Source organism: Lithobates pipiens, unplaced genomic scaffold (genome assembly GCF_037356315.1).
Source record: "Lithobates pipiens isolate NorthernLeopardFrog02 unplaced genomic scaffold, aLitPip1_a1.2 Scaffold_27, whole genome shotgun sequence".
NCBI classification, from domain to species: Eukaryota; Metazoa; Chordata; class Amphibia; order Anura; family Ranidae; genus Lithobates; species Lithobates pipiens.
In genome coordinates, this window is record NW_027507788.1 from 95349259 (window position 1) to 95365627 (window position 16369).

A 16369-nucleotide genomic window follows, 5' to 3' on the forward strand; every position below is an offset into this window, starting at 1 on the left:
AGGCTAGAATTATTACTCTCTCTACCGATCGCGGTGATATCTCACGTGTGGTTTGAAACCGTTTTCATATGTGGGCGCTACTCATGTATTTGTTCAATTCGGGACGGGGCGCTTTAAAAAAATTTATTTTAATTTATTTTTACGCTGTTTTTTTTTTTTTTTTTTTTAAAAGAGGATTCCTGACTTCTGTAGACTGGTTTTCTTGGAAATACATCATGTGATCTGCCCATTGGTTGCCGGGGGCTCAGGAGATCTGTGTACGGCCATAGCAACCAGCTGTTGCTAGGGGCGCTGTGCAGGGAGAGGTATAGAGATCCAGTGTGTGATGTGTCCCCCCGGTCAGAGCATTGTGTACTACTCCATACTGTGTACCCATCCTGACTCCTGATTGGGCGATACTAAAGCCCGGGGGGGGGGGGAGCACAGATCACTCTATCATCACCCTAGATCTGTTCTACTGTGGGCACCCCTCCCCTCCCCCATCCTGTAGGATGGACTGACCTCTGAATGCACAGCAACAGAATCAAGTTAGCTAAATAAAGATATTCAGATCATACACAGTATACAGACACAGTATTCATACACAGTATACAGACACAGTATACAGACACAGTATTCATACACAGTATACATATTATACATACACAGTATACATACATAGTATACACAGTATACATATTATACATACACAGTATACATACATAGTATACACAGTATACATAATATACATACACAGTATACATACATAGTATACACAGTATACATACATAGTATACATAATATACATACACAGTATACAATATTCATTGGTGTTTGTTAATGTTTATTATGACGGATGAACAATCAGATGCCATGTACACACAGCACTCCTCTCACCACTGATCACATATAACCACATCAGACATCATTTATTGCACATACCTCCCTGTCCTCATTATGGAACATCTAGCTTGGATTTTCCATTTTTCATCAACTCATCACCAGCCAATGAGCTGGCATCTGATTGGTTCATTGTCTCTGATCCTGACATTACAAGGCACTGCTGGTAAGAGCCGTTGAGCAGCAGGGCTGGTGGGCGGAGCCTATTTGTCTCCCCTCTGCTGATTGGCCGAGCCTCATCTCTCCTCTATGACATCACAAGTTGTTGACTACATATTCCCAGGAGCCGTTGCTTCTCGTCATTTCTGTTTGAAGCAAGCACTGAGAGCACTTGTGTGCAGTTGCTCCTCCAAGTGATTCGCCTTAAAAGCGATTTTTGTGATTAATTTGGCATTTTTCAACTGTAATAACAGCAAGACAGATATCAAATCCATTTATTTTGATTGATTTCTGTTTGTCAACCATTAGTGAGACAAAAATGAGATTTCTGCTCAAAGCATTTATCTTTGCTATTCTCCTGCATCTGGCCACAGGTATGTACTGAGCTTAGGTTTTACTAGAGTTTTACTAGAGTGTGTAGATAAATGCCCCCAGATTTGGAACTAATGCCCCATACACACTATCAGATTTTCTGCTGATTTCTTCCTTCAGATTTACCAAAACCATGTAGTAGAAGGGTCTGCCCGATTGCATACACATTGAAACTCCTAAGGTTTGACCTCATATTATATGATTTTGGTAAATCTATAGGAAAAAATCAGCAGAAAATCTGATAGTGTGTATGGGGCTTAAGTTTAGTTATAGGAGACGCATGGTCTGCCAATTTTTCCTTTCACATGTATTCACCAACATATTCAACTAAAGCCTGATTATTACTGGAAAATATTCTATTCTTGTTTACATGTATTGAGCGCTGCAATTTTTTAAGACCGCTTACTGCTATCTCACATATATATTATAATTTTTTTATTATAGCCAAATTTACCACCACAACTCCTCCCACATCTTTTACATTACATACACAGTAATATATACTGAAACGTGCGGATTGTTCCCCATTGTTGTGCTACTACGTTGGGGAACATTTCACCGGATGGGTCACGAAATATCGCTGTTTTTGCGGAAAAATTTGTCCTATAGGAATAAATTGCAAAACGTTCAAAACTAGATTGGGAGGTGACAAAAGCTGACAACCCCATGATCAGCCAAAACATTATGACCACAACATGATCAGCCAAAACATCATCACCACCCCATGAAAAAAAAAAAAAATAATTAAAAATAATTTTTGAAAAATATAAATAAAAAATCATGATTAGCCAAAACATTATGACCACCCCACGATAAAAAAAAAATTAAAAAAATAATAATTTTTTTTAAAAAAACTTTTTGAAAAAAAATAATAATAAAAAAAGTTTTTGAAAAAAAATCATTAAAAAAAGAATTGAAATAAAAAATCATTTTTGAAAAAAAAAAAAATGTTCAGCCCTTTCAGCTAATGATGGGACTTCAACTTTTTTACTACTATTTGTACTTTTTAAAATATTAAGATTTTTAATACTTTTCACAGTTACTCCAGCCACTCCAACCATACAACAGTTACTCAAGACAGATACAGTTTTTAGTTTTTTTTTTAAACTTGCACTTCTCTTTTAACCTTGAAAGCCTGCAGGACTGCAACTGCATGCATTACACATGGTTGCAGGGTGATGTTTGGGGGGGCAGTAAAACCACAGCTCAAATGCCTGTTTTTTTCTGCCGCCTACTGGAAATGTAAATGAGCTTCTACATTGATTGGTGGAATATATTTTTATCAGGTTAGAAAAAAACATTATGGTACCATGATGGGGGAAGAACATGTTCAGGGGGAAATCTCACTTTCTTATAGTTAGGTGTATTGGGACACCACACAAGCTGTTAGGGCTCATTCACACTAGTGATTAGGGAGCGGTAAAACCCTGGAGTTGAGCCAAGTTTTTACCGCCCCAATTGCTGCCCTTTCCGCTGCATAGGCAGTGGCTGGGAATGTACATATGCTGCAGCCGTGATGCTTTGTGTCATAAATAGGCATGCGCACACCCTAATCACCCTGTGTGGCATAGATTCCCCCTGTTTGGACCCCTGATATTTCACCAAAGCCCCATAACGGGGCTCCAAAAAAATAAAAAAATTGTAAAAAATAAAAACTGTGGTCAGTATGGGAGAGGATGGTGTCGGTAATCTCTACCCTGCCCTACTGACATTGTCCGTATACACACACACACACACACACACACACACACACACACACACACACACACACACACACGTAAGGGGCCTAAGATATGCATAGCTATTAATGGAGAGGAGTGTAATATGTGAGATCTGCTATGGGCCAGACCAATTTTCAGCTTTTAGCAAAGTCACTCTTTGAATGACAATTGCACGGGCATACAACACTGTACTCAAATTAAATTTTTATCAATTTTTCCCACAAATAGAGGTTTCTTTTGGTGGTATTTTATCACCCCTTAGTTTTTTATTTTTTTGTTAAAAAAAATGTGTTTTGAGAAGTTTTAAATTGTACAGCAAGCCAAAGTTTAACCCTGTTTTTTCCTTTCTTTAGGTGTAAAGATAACCAGTGTCCAGACCTTCCACAGTTCTCTGGATGCCAAAGTGGGACATCCACTGTTAATCCCATGTGTATTCAACAAGGATGAGCCTCTCCATGGGCACAATCTTGAATTGGAATGGGGTATGACCCCAGAAAACGGTGGAGAATATCGACCTCTGATACGTGTAAGCGACACAATGCCGATGCCAGTTCCACATCCTAATCGAAGGGCTCGGCTGAACCCGATGCGTGTGCCTAGCGGACAGTGCGCCCTGCTGATTGACCCGGCTAAACTAGAAGACAGCGGCACATACAAGATCCGCCTGACTATAGACGGTGAAGAGTACAAAGAGGGCCACGAAGTCAAGGTTCATGTTCGGGAATTCAATAGAGAAACTGGTAAGTTTATCTAAAAGCATGTTCACTTATTACTACCCCATATCTGTGTGTCACGAGTGGTTTCCTATAGATCCAACTGATTGTCTAAGGCAGGCTTTCTCAACCTTTTAACTCTAGAGGAACCCCAAAAAATAGAAAAGTGTGTCAAGGAACCCTTACTTAAAACCAAATCACCAGGGCTCAATAGGAAAAATACTCCTGATATTGGTGGTCAATAGGAAAAATGTCCCCCTTAAAGTGTTGTTCACAATGTCACCCTTAAAGCTAAAAATATATTTGGTGTCCTGCTGCTGGTTTTGCCAAGTGGTGCTGAACCTTGCATCATCAAATAGGTGGTTCATCAGCCACAGCTCAAGAAACCCCTAGCAACCTATGGAGGAACCCCACAGGGTTCCACAGAACCCTGATTGAGAATGGCTGGTCTAAGGGGATGCTGTAGAATGTGTGGTCAGCTGAGTGCTTATATTAAAGGGCTGCTATGCCTAAAGAGACTCCAGCACATTTCTCAGAAAGGTCCAAAATTTCACTGCTGGGCAAATAATTCTTGTACCAGAGTGAATTGGCAATTAGTGGGTGAAAGTCTGACTGCAGAGGTTCATCCTGAGAGTAGTCCTTTAAATAGCAGTGCCCATATTAATAGGCTGGCAAATTCTATTACTGGCTTGTTTTTAAGGGTGCAAGCCTTGTGACAGTTATTTTCATGTTGGCAAGCTTTCAACCAGTGAAGTCCACAAAATTTGGACACTTCATACTCAAATTCCCCCCACACCTCCCAGGAAGATTTAGATTTGTGTACATTGTTTTTGCTTAGTTCTCATGTTTATGTTCCAGATAATGGTTGTAATGTGACTTTTCTTATGTGCTCCCTACAGAATCATCTCCAGAGGAATCTGACCTTTCCAACGATCAACCTAAAAAGGATCATTCACTGCAGGCCAATGATGGTGTGCTCCATACAGAATCATCTCCAGAAGGATTTGGGCTTTCCAACAACCATCCAAAGGAGGGTCATTCATTACATGCCAGTGGTGATGTTCTTCATGCAAAAACACCTCCAAAACAGCCTGGCCTTTCCCCCAGCCATCCAAATGGGGGTCATTCATTACAGGGCCATGGTGGGGTGCCCAATGCAAAATTCCCTCCAAAAGGATCTGGCCCTTTCAGCAGCCATCCAAAGGAGGGTCATTCATTACATGCCAGTGGTGGTGATCTTCATGCAAAAACACCTCCAAAACAGCCTGGCCTTTCCCCCAGCCATCCAAATGGGGGTCATTCATTACAGGGCCATGGTGGGGTGCCCAATGCAAAATTCCCTCCAAAAGGATCTGGCCCTTTCAGCAGCCATCCAAAGGAGGGTAATTCATTACATGCCAGTGGTGGTGATCTTCATGCAAAAACACCTCCAAAACAGCCTGGCCTTTCCCCCAGCCATCCAAATGGGGGTCATTCATTACAGGGCCATGGTGGTGTGCTCAATGCAAAATACCCTCCAAAAGGATCTGGCCCTTTCATCAGCCATCCAAAGGAGGGTCATTCATTACATGCCAATGGTGGTTTGCTTCATGCAAAAACACCTCCAAAACAGTCTGGCCTTTCCCCCAGCCAACCAAATGGGGATCATTCATTACAGGACGATGGTAATCTGCCATTTAACCACAATATAGATCCTACCATAATGCAGATAGCCAAGTTTCTACAAGTTTGGAAGAATAGTTGGTGCCCTCCTGTACTTGTCAATAGGAGTCATCGTTTTCCTGCTTCTACTGTTTCCTGGACTAGCACTCTGCTTTGCCGTTATGTACTTTCGGCTGAAGCGCAAAAATCGATTTTCGCTGATGGAGCAGGGACGCCCATCAGGAATAGCCGAAGATGATGATTACCCTCCAACTGTGGTGGTACAGTAGAAGAGCAGAGGGTGCTCTTATAGTTCCTCCAGTTGTAGGGGGATAAGTGAGGGCAGGGTGGAAAGGAGTTAGGGGTTAGGTGAAGAGAGAGTGGGGAGGGAGTAGGGGTATAAGTGAGGGCAAAGTGGGGGGAATAGGGGGTAAGTGAAGGGGTAGGGGCATAAGAGAGGGGGGGTGTAGGGGGATAAGTGAGGACAGAGTAGGGGATAAGTGAGGGTGGGGGGGGGGAGATAGCTGCACAATGGGTGATTAGATTGTTGGTACACAAAATGTTGTGTACCACATGATGGTGATGGATCAAAGTCTTTACCAAGTAACTATAGACCTGTTAGTTAAAATTCTATAGTCGAGAAGATACTGAAAATTTTAATAAAAGACCACATAGACGAGTTCTTGCTGGAAAAAAATGGTTCAGGCAACCTACAGCATGGATTCGTGAAAGACAAAGGTAGTAAAAAAAATCTGATTTCTTTTTATGAAGAGTTAAGTAAAACCTTGGACAGAGGGGTGGCGGTGGACGTCTTTTAAATAAAATGGCTTTTAGTTTTAGATGTATTTTAGTCAACTAAATTTGTATTAATTTAGTCGATTTAAAATGTTTGTCGACTAAATTAACACTGCTGGGCAGGAAGGTGGTATAAGTGCTCTGTAGACATTTGGTTAAAGGCCTGCATTCTTTCCCAAATGTACATAATATAACTGGGTACTAACAGTTGATCCAGGGAATATCCGATTGCCTCTCGAAGGGATCAGGAAGGAATTTTTTCCCCTGCTGTAGCAAATTGGTTAATGCTTTGCTGGGGTTTTTCGCCTTCCTCTGAATCAACTGTGGGTGTAGGATTATGTATATGGGACTATATGATATGATATATATATAAATAAATAAAAAAATTGTATTGGTTAAACTAGATGGACTTGTGTTTTTTTTTCAACCTGACTAACTACAGTGCCTTGAAAAAGTTCCCTTCCATCCTCCTTCTCCTCCCCTTTTCCCTTCCCTCCTTCTCCCCTTTTCCCTTCCCTCCTTCTCCCATTTTCCCTCCCCTCCTCCCTTCCTCTTTCTTCTCCCCTTATTCCATTCTTTCTTATCTACTTTTTCCCATCCCCTCCTTCTCCCCTGCTTCCCTTCCTCAAAAAATAAATACTCTCCTCCCCCCTCTCCCTCTCCCTCTTTTCCCCTTCTGAGTCTTTTATGTTTGTGAGGAAGGGAAGAAGAGAATAAACGTCAAAAAATTCCCTCTCCTTCCTTCTCTTCCTCTCCCCTTTTGCCTAGCCCTAATTTAACTTCCCTTCACCCTCACCCTTCATTCTTACCCTCCCATTTTTCCCTTTCCTCCCATCTTATTCCTTCCTTTCCTATCCACTTTTTCCCTCCCCTGCTTCCTTTCCTCAAACCCCCCCCCCCCCTTCTCCTTTTTTTTCCTGCCCCTTCTTCCACACATGCTTCCCCCTTCTCCTCCCCTTCTTCCACATGTCCTACCCCCCTCTTCCCCATGTCCTTCTCTCCCCTCCCCTTCTTCCACATGTCCTTCTCCCCCCTCCCCTTCTTCCACATGTCCTTCCCCCCTCCCCTTCTTCCACATGTCCTTCCCCCCCTCCCCTTCTTCCACATGTCCTTCCCCCCCTCCCCTTCTTCCACATGTCCTTCCCCCCCTCCCCTTCTTCCACATGTCCTTCCCCCCCTCCCCTTCTTCCACATGTCCTCCCCTCCTTCTCCCACACATCCTTCCCCCCTCCCCTTCTTCCACATGTCCTCCCCCCCTTTCTCCCGCACGTCGCTCCCCCCCCTTCTCCCGCACGTTGCTCCCCCCTTCTCCCGCACGTTGCTCCCCCCTTCTCCCGCACGTTGCTCCCCCCCTTCTCCCGCACGTTGCTCCCCCCCTTCTCCCGCACGTCGCTCCCCCCCTTCTCCCGCACGTCGCTCCCCCCCTTCTCCCGCACGTCGCTCCTCCTCCTTCCCTTCTTCCCATCTTTCTTCCCTTCAGCAGAGTGGCGCAGTGGCAGCACACTGGGCTCATTACCCAGAGGTCGATGGATCAAAACCATCCTCTGCTAAGTTGGCTTTTGACAAGCTAATCTGTGTTTTGCTTCTTAGCGTCTGTCTGTAGAGTGATCCGTTGGGGTTGATTTTCTAAAGGCAAATAGACTGTGCACATTGCAAGTGCAATTGCACTCGTTTTCACCAGAGCTTATTGAATGGGGTGAAGCTTCACTTTGTAAATGTAGCACTGTCCCCATAGGGCTTGCTGAGTGTTGACTTAATAGGCTGCTTTCTGGTTGCATGCAGCTGGACCCGATGTCCGCCAGTCACCCGCAATCGTCGGATTGCCATTCTGACAGGGGAGAAGATGTCTTCATCCAGTCAGAGCACCCCCCCCCCCCCATAGTTAGCAAGCACCCCCTAATGACACACTTAACCCTTTGATCACCCCTGATGTTACCCTCTTCCCTGCCAGTGTCATTAGTACAGTAACAATGCATATTTTTAGCACTAAGAAAAAGACAAGGAGAGTGACGCCTCTCAATATATATCAAATAATTTATACTTATAAAAACAATATCCACTCACATGGAAGAACATAAAGTTGCATTCAGGCAAATCTCTGGGCTGATGAGGTGGGACTACAAGTTGCAGTCTGTCCCCTTCAGGCTTGGAGGCTACAGCACTGAACATTGTGTCTTTTTTATTTGTCACACATTCTTAGCACTGATTACTGTAATGTCACTAGTCCCGAAAAAAGTGTCAGGAGTCTGATTTGTCCGCCCAATGTCGCAGTCCTGCTAAAAATAGCTATTATTGCTGTTAGTAATGGCGGCAATCAAATAAATATGCCATAAAAACATCCCATAGTTTGTAAACGAGATAACTTTTGCTCAAACCAATCAATATTCACTTTTTGGGATTTTTTTTTTTACCAAAAACATGTAGATGTATACATATTGGCCTAAATTGATGAAGAAATTAGATTTTTTATTTTTTTATTTATAGCAAAAGTAATTTAAAAACCGCAGAGGTGATCAAATACCACCAAAAGAAAGCTCTATTTGTGGGAAAAAAGGACATTTTATTTTTTTATTTGGGTACACCATAGAATGATCATGCAATTATAACTTAAAGCAACGCAGTGCCATATCGCAAAAAAAAAATGGCCTGGTCAGGAAGGGGGGTAAACCTTCCAGAGCTGAAGTGGTTAATTGGAGATTGTCTGTTCCCAGAGTTGTACATCTGTACGTGTATAGCTGTGAACAGCCATTCACTTTTACAGGGGTCTGTACAAAGTACCTGCAGGCTCCCCGGTGAGGTAATATGTCAGAATGTGCATCATACAGCCAGATACGCCTTTGTGCACGAACCTTTAATGCCGTGTACAAACGACCGGACTTTTCGACGGACTAGGTCTGACAGTCTTTCCTATGGACTTTCTGCGGAGTTCTGGTGGACTTTCTGAATGAACGGCCACACACAATCACACCAAAGTCCAACGGATTTGAACGTGATGATGTACGACCAAACTAGAATAAGAAAGATCATAGCCAGTAGCCAATAGCTGCCCGTTGTTTCTTGTCCGTCGGATTAGCATACACACAAACGTATTTCTCGGTCCGGCGGGAACATTTAAAACATGTTCTATTTCTGAAGTCCGCCGTATTTTTGCCAAGCAAAGGTCCGATGGAGCCCACAAACGATCGAATTGTCCGACGGACTCGTTCCTTTGGAGCTTTGCTGTCTAAAAGTCTGGTCGTGTGTACACGGCATAAGCATTGCTGCTGATATGAAAGAGTCCTAAAATGTCTGCCATTTTTTTGGCTTCGCCAATTACACAAAATGGTCAGCAGTTTGCCACTGTTGAATGGTGGTAACTGTATATAGTGGTTTGTGTGGATATCTCCTGTGGGGAAATCATATTGCTCATTTAATGCTGGTGGGAACTGCTTGGTTGCTGTATACCACATTCCTTTCAGATGGACTACCATTATAGTGTTTATAAAATTAACATTGAAAGGCCTTTTTTCCATCGCAATTTCTGACCGTGTGTACAGGGGCTTACACTCCCAGCAATCCTCAGTTTCTTGCTAATTTCCTTAGTAGAAGGATGACTTCTCTCTGCTGACAGCAGGTTTCTGGCCTATATTTGCTAATTTACTAGAAGACTGAAGACTTTTGGCTCTTTATATCGACAAGCCCATCCTCCACCTGCCTGCATCAACATTAGAGTGACTACAGGAGAAAAGTGAGGAGGGGATGACAGTGGGCAGTATATACAAGAGTAGAGTATGGAAGGTATGACATGAGCAGTATGTACAGGAGAAAAGTGTAGAGGGTATGACAGTGGGCAGAACATATGGGAGAGAAGTGTGGAGCAGGGCTGGACTGGGACAGAAATGTGGCCATGGACTTCATCCAGATCGGCCCACTTATATTTTGAGTGTCCCATCACCAGCCCCCTTACATCAGAGTGTCCCATCACCAAGCCCCCTTACATCAGAGTGTCCCATCAGCACCCCCTTACATCAGTGTGTCCCATCAGCACCCCCTTACATCAGTGTGTCCCATCAGCACCCCCTTACATCAGTGTGTCCCATCAGCACCCCCTTACATCAGTGTGTCCCATCAGCACCCCCTTACATCAGTGTGTCCCATCAGCACCCCCTTACATCAGTGTGTCCCATCAGCACCCCCTTACATCAGTGTCCCATCAGTAGCCCCCTTACATCAGAGTGTCCCATCAGCAGCCCCCTTACATCAGCGTGTCCCATCAGCACCCCCTTACATCAGTGTGTCCCATCAGCACCCCCTTATATCAGTGTGTCCCATCAGCAGCCCCCTTACATCAGTGTGTCCCATCAGCAGCCCCCTTACATCAGTGTGTCCCATCAGCAGCCCCCTTACATCAGTGTGTCCCATCAACAGCCCCCTTACATCAGTGTGTCCCATCAGCACCCCCTTGCATCAGTGTGTCCCATCAGCAGCCCCCTTGCATCAGGGTGTCCCATCAGCAGCCCCCTTGCATCAGGGTGTCCCATCAGCAGCCCCCTTGCATCAGGGTGTCCCATCAGCAGCCCCCTTGCATCAGGGTGTCCCATCAGCAGCCCCCTTGCATCAGGGTGTCCCATCAGCAGCCCCCTTGCATCAGAGTGTCCCATCAGCACCCCCTTGCATCAGAGTGTCCCATCAGCACCCCCTTGCATCAGAGTGTCCCATCAGCACCCCCTTGCATCAGAGTGTCCCATCAGCACCCCCTTGCATCAGAGTGTCCCATCAGCACCCCCTTGCATCAGAGTGTCCCATCAGCACCCCCTTGCATCAGAGTGTCCCATCAGCACCCCCTTGCATCAGGGTGTCCCATCAGCAGCCCCTTGCATCAGGGTGTCCCATCAGCAGCCCCCTTGCATCAGGGTGTCCCATCAGCAGCCCCCTTGCATCAGGGTGTCCCATCAGCAGCCCCCTTGCATCAGGGTGTCCCATCAGCAGCCCCCTTGCATCAGGGTGTCCCATCAGCAGCCCCCTTGCATCAGGGTGTCCCATCAGCAGCCCCCTTGCATCAGGGTGTCCCATCAGCAGCCCCCTTGCATCAGGGTGTCCCATCAGCAGCCCCCTTGCATCAGGGTGTCCCATCAGCAGCCCCCTTGCATCAGGGTGTCCCATCAGCAGCCCCCTTGCATCAGGGTGTCCCATCAGCAGCCCCCTTGCATCAGGGTGTCCCATCAGCAGCCCCCTTGCATCAGGGTGTCCCATCAGCAGCCCCCTTGCATCAGGGTGTCCCATCAGCAGCCCCCTTGCATCAGGGTGTCCCATCAGCAGCCCCCTTGCATCAGGGTGTCCCATCAGCAGCCCCCTTGCATCAGGGTGTCCCATCAGCAGCCCCCTTGCATCAGGGTGTCCCATCAGCAGCCCCCTTGCATCAGGGTGTCCCATCAGCAGCCCCCTTGCATCAGGGTGTCCCATCAGCAGCCCCCTTGCATCAGGGTGTCCCATCAGCAGCCCCCTTGCATCAGGGTGTCCCATCAGCAGCCCCCTTGCATCAGGGTGTCCCATCAGCAGCCCCCTTGCATCAGGGTGTCCCATCAGCAGCCCCCTTGCATCAGGGTGTCCCATCAGCAGCCCCCTTGCATCAGGGTGTCCCATCAGCAGCCCCCTTGCATCGGGGTGTCCCATCAGCAGCCCCCTTGCATCGGGGTGTCCCATCAGCAGCCCCCTTGCATCGGGGTGTCCCATCAGCAGCCCCCTTGCATCGGGGTGTCCCATCAGCAGCCCCCTTGCATCGGGGTGTCCCATCAGCAGCCCCCTTGCATCGGGGTGTCCCATCAGCAGCCCCCTTGCATCGGGGTGTCCCATCAGCAGCCCCCTTGCATCGGGGTGTCCCATCAGCAGCCCCCTTGCATCGGGGTGTCCCATCAGCAGCCCCCTTGCATCGGGGTGTCCCATCAGCAGCCCCCTTGCATCGGGGTGTCCCATCAGCAGCCCCCTTGCATCGGGGTGTCCCATCAGCAGCCCCCTTGCATCGGGGTGTCCCATCAGCAGCCCCCTTGCATCAGGGTGTCCCATCAGCAGCCCCCTTGCATCAGGGTGTCCCATCAGCAGCCCCCTTGCATCAGGGTGTCCCATCAGCAGCCCCCTTGCATCAGGGTGTCCCATCAGCAGCCCCCTTGCATCAGGGTGTCCCATCAGCAGCCCCCTTGCATCAGGGTGTCCCATCAGCACCCCCTTACTTCAGAGTGTCCCATCAGCACCCCCTTACTTCAGAGTGTCCCATCAGCACCCCCTTACTTCAGAGTGTCCCATCAGCACCCCCCTTACATCAGAGTGTCCCATCAGCACCCCCCTTACATCAGAGTGTCCCATCAGCACCCCCCTTACATCAGAGTGTCCCATCAGCACCCCCCTTACATCAGAGTGTCCCATCAGCACCCCCCTTACATCAGAGTGTCCCATCAGCACCCCCCTTACATCAGAGTGTCCCATCAGCACCCCCCTTACATCAGAGTGTCCCATCAGCACCCCCCTTACATCAGAGTGTCCCATCAGCACCCCCCTTACATCAGAGTGTCCCATCAGCACCCCCTTACATCAGAGTGTCCCATCAGCACCCCCTTACATCAGAGTGTCCCATCAGCACCCCCTTACATCAGAGTGTCCCATCAGCACCCCCTTACATCAGAGTGTCCCATCAGCACCCCCTTACATCAGAGTGTCCCATCAGCACCCCCTTACATCAGAGTGTCCCATCAGCACCCCCTTACATCAGAGTGTCTCATCAGCACCCCCTTACATCAGAGTGTCTCATCAGCACCCCCTTACATCAGAGTGTCTCATCAGCACCCCCTTACATCAGAGTGTCTCATCAGCACCCCCTTACATCAGAGTGTCTCATCAGCACCCCCTTACATCAGAGTGTCTCATCAGCACCCCCTTACATCAGAGTGTCTCATCAGCACCCCCTTACATCAGAGTGTCTCATCAGCACCCCCTTACATCAGAGTGTCTCATCAGCACCCCCTTACATCAGAGTGTCTCATCAGCACCCCCTTACATCAGAGTGTCTCATCAGCACCCCCTTACATCAGAGTGTCTCATCAGCACCCCCTTACATCAGAGTGTCTCATCAGCACCCCCTTACATCAGAGTGTCCCATCAGCAGCCCCCTTACATCAGAGTGGCCCACTGAGCCATCGGCCCACCGGGAAACTCCCAGTAGTCCAAATGGCCAGTACATGCCTGGTGTAGAGGGTATGACAGTGGGCAGTATGTATGGGAGATGCGTGTGGAGGGTATGACAGTGGGCAGTATGTACAAGAGAGGAGTGTGGAGGGTATGACAGTGGGCACTATGTACAAGAGAGGAGTGTGGAGGGTATGACAGTGGGCACTATGTACAGGTCAGGAGGAGGATGAAGCAATCTGGGAAGGAAAAATGTAAAGGTTTGTGGAAGGATGTTTAGGGACTGCATAGTGGTTAAGCGGGCCATACATGAATTGGAATTAAGCCAATTAAGCAGAGACCAGCCATAGTCGATCTATGCATGGGCTAGCTGGTTGTACACAAGTCAATCTATTAATCGACTTGAGTACAATCAGTCTGTCAGGTTTTTCCCAGAACAATCAGTGCTGCCAGCTATAGTTAGCAACACTGATCATTGTATTGTGTGGGTAGGGAAGGCCCCCACTGGCAGAACACAATAATACTGCGGAAGTGATTCCCCCATCCACAGGTCAGCAGGTGAGAGGTGTGTGGGGACAGGCTGGGGTGTGAGGTGGTCATGGAGGGATATCAATCAGCGGGTGGGGGGGGGAGTAACTTGGAGTGATATCTTTTGGAGTAGGGTCTGTCATCTGCAGGTTGGGAAATGGTCGTCTGTGATAAAAGTTGAGGGGGTGGCTGGGGAGTGACCTGGTTGGTAGTGTGAGTGTGAAATGGATGATGTGTTTCATGTTTCTTTCACATTTGCGGTAATGCTCTTAAAAGTGATCTGTGGTGAATTGCTTTTCAACAAGTGTTGTTACCGATCCCGGCCTCACTCTTGACTACTCTTCTGCCTGCTGCCTGCCATCTGTGTATGATCTGCCTGCTTTTCTTTGTATCCCGAACAAAGTTGATAATTGTGGCTGCAATTTTTCTTGGTCTACCTGACCCTAGCTTGGTACCAAGAGATCCATGAATTTTCCACTTCCTTATAAGTGATTTGAACAGTACTAACTGGCATTTTCAAGGCTGCAGATATAGTGCCGGCTGGTGCTCCATCTGACGGGGGACGGAACTTCGATCGGCACTTACACCATCCAGGTTTTAGCTGCGGCTAAGCCCCCCCCCCCCCTCTCCTTTATGGCACTGCTTCTCCTCTCGGCTAGTCAGGTCTTCAGACTCCCAACCAAAGGGGTCTGACTTCTGGACAATGGGGTCTCAGGACTCGCTTCCTGATTGGCCAGGAGGAGAAAAAGGCAGACATTGGTGAATATTCACTAATGTCACAGAACTGAGTCAGCTCAGGGTGTAGTGCTCTGCGCCTCAAGCCCACCCTTTTTTAAAGTCAATTAGAGCCTCAGGCTCTAATCATGTGCTTAAAAAAATATTGAAATCCTATGCATTTGGTGCTCTGCATGTAGATTAGGGGCTGGGCGTATGGATTAGGGTGATGGCACCCTTATGGACAGGCCATCACTGTTCAGATATCTTTTTATATAATTTTTCATCTTTACAAAGATTCACTGACTTGTTATGCAGGTCTTTTGACAGTTCTTTTCTGCTCTCCATGGCTCAGCATCTAGCCCGCTCAGTGCACCCATGTGAGAGCTGACGTACTCATTGACTATTGATAGACAGACGCTAATTGCAATTTAAAAAGCCACAGATGTGGGAAGTTAACCTATAAATGCCATTTTAAACTGTGTCTTACCTTTTTGTGTCTGTACCAAGGCCTAAATATTCCAGGGTATGTAAACTTTTGACCAGGGTGATTTCTGTTATTATGATTTAACCACTTACAGACCACCACACACTGATATACGTCCTAAATTTGAAGAGGAATATCGTTATGGCAGCAGCAGCTAGCTGCTATAACCCAGGCATCCTTTTCTTCGGCCTGCAGTCCGCTTTCTGATAAGAGTGGGCGGGGAGTGTAGAGGTGGGCAGGAGTCTACTGACATCACGACTCCGCCCACTGAGCCCCAGACAACAGACCCACCCACCCACACAATCTGCAGTTTTTCGGGTCTCATAGCAGACAGAGGGGAGACAGCACATCACATTGGCTACCCGCTGGACTGCGCATGCGCAATGCCGCCATATGCGTTCCAACACTGGGGTGATCTGCGCTTGCGAAGAATTTCCTGGCAACACCCCTGAGTCCACGTTCAACTCCCACCATCCAAGTGGACAAAGAGTTACATTATAATTATGTCAAGCGAAGCGAGGCCGTTCCCAAAGAGAGGCAAGCAAAGCGAGCCTGTGAGGGGCCCTGTGGCAGAGTGGTCTTACAACAGTGTTGCAACGCATATGGAGGCGTCGTGCATGCGCACTCCAGCAGGTAGCAAAATGTGATGGGTAGCCGAGTGTGACGTGACACCCCTGTACAAACTATTTAATTGCACTTTCTGTCCATGTGACAATTGGATTTAGAAAATATTGGGTTGTGGGAAACAAAGATTAGTAATAAAGCTTCAGTGGAGACACCTTTTTCCCATGTTGACTCTTATGTCGCGTACACATGGTCGGATTTTCAGACAGGGAATGCTCGATGGGAGCTTGTTGTCGGAAATTCCGACAAACAAAATTTGAGATCTGGATCTCAAATTTTCCAACAACAAAATCCGTTATCGGAAATTCCGATCATGTGTACACAATTCCGACGCACAAAATTCCACGCATGCTCGGAATCAAGCAGAAGAGCTGCACTGGCTATTGAACTTCAATTTTCTCGGCTCGTTGTACGTGTTTGTACGTCACCGCGTTCTTGATGTTCGGAATTTCTAAAAAGTTTTATGTGACCGTGTGTATGCAAGACAAGTTTGAGCCAACATCTGTCTGAAAAAATCCATGGATTTTGTTATTGGAACGTGCAGTCGTGTGTATGGGGCATAACAGGAGTGACTTTCCCTT

General features: G+C 47.1%; 1 protein-coding gene across 1 annotated transcript; it reads left to right on the forward strand.

Moving 5' to 3' along the window:
* Positions 1-1357: 1357 nt before the first annotated feature.
* Positions 1358-5744, forward strand: LOC143932968 (uncharacterized). Its single transcript, XM_077455894.1, has 3 exons — positions 1358-1412; positions 3485-3871; positions 4744-5744. Exons 1-3 carry the CDS (start codon positions 1358-1360, stop codon positions 5742-5744), a joined length of 1443 nt encoding a protein of 480 aa, XP_077312020.1.
* Positions 5745-16369: the final 10625 nt, after the last annotated feature.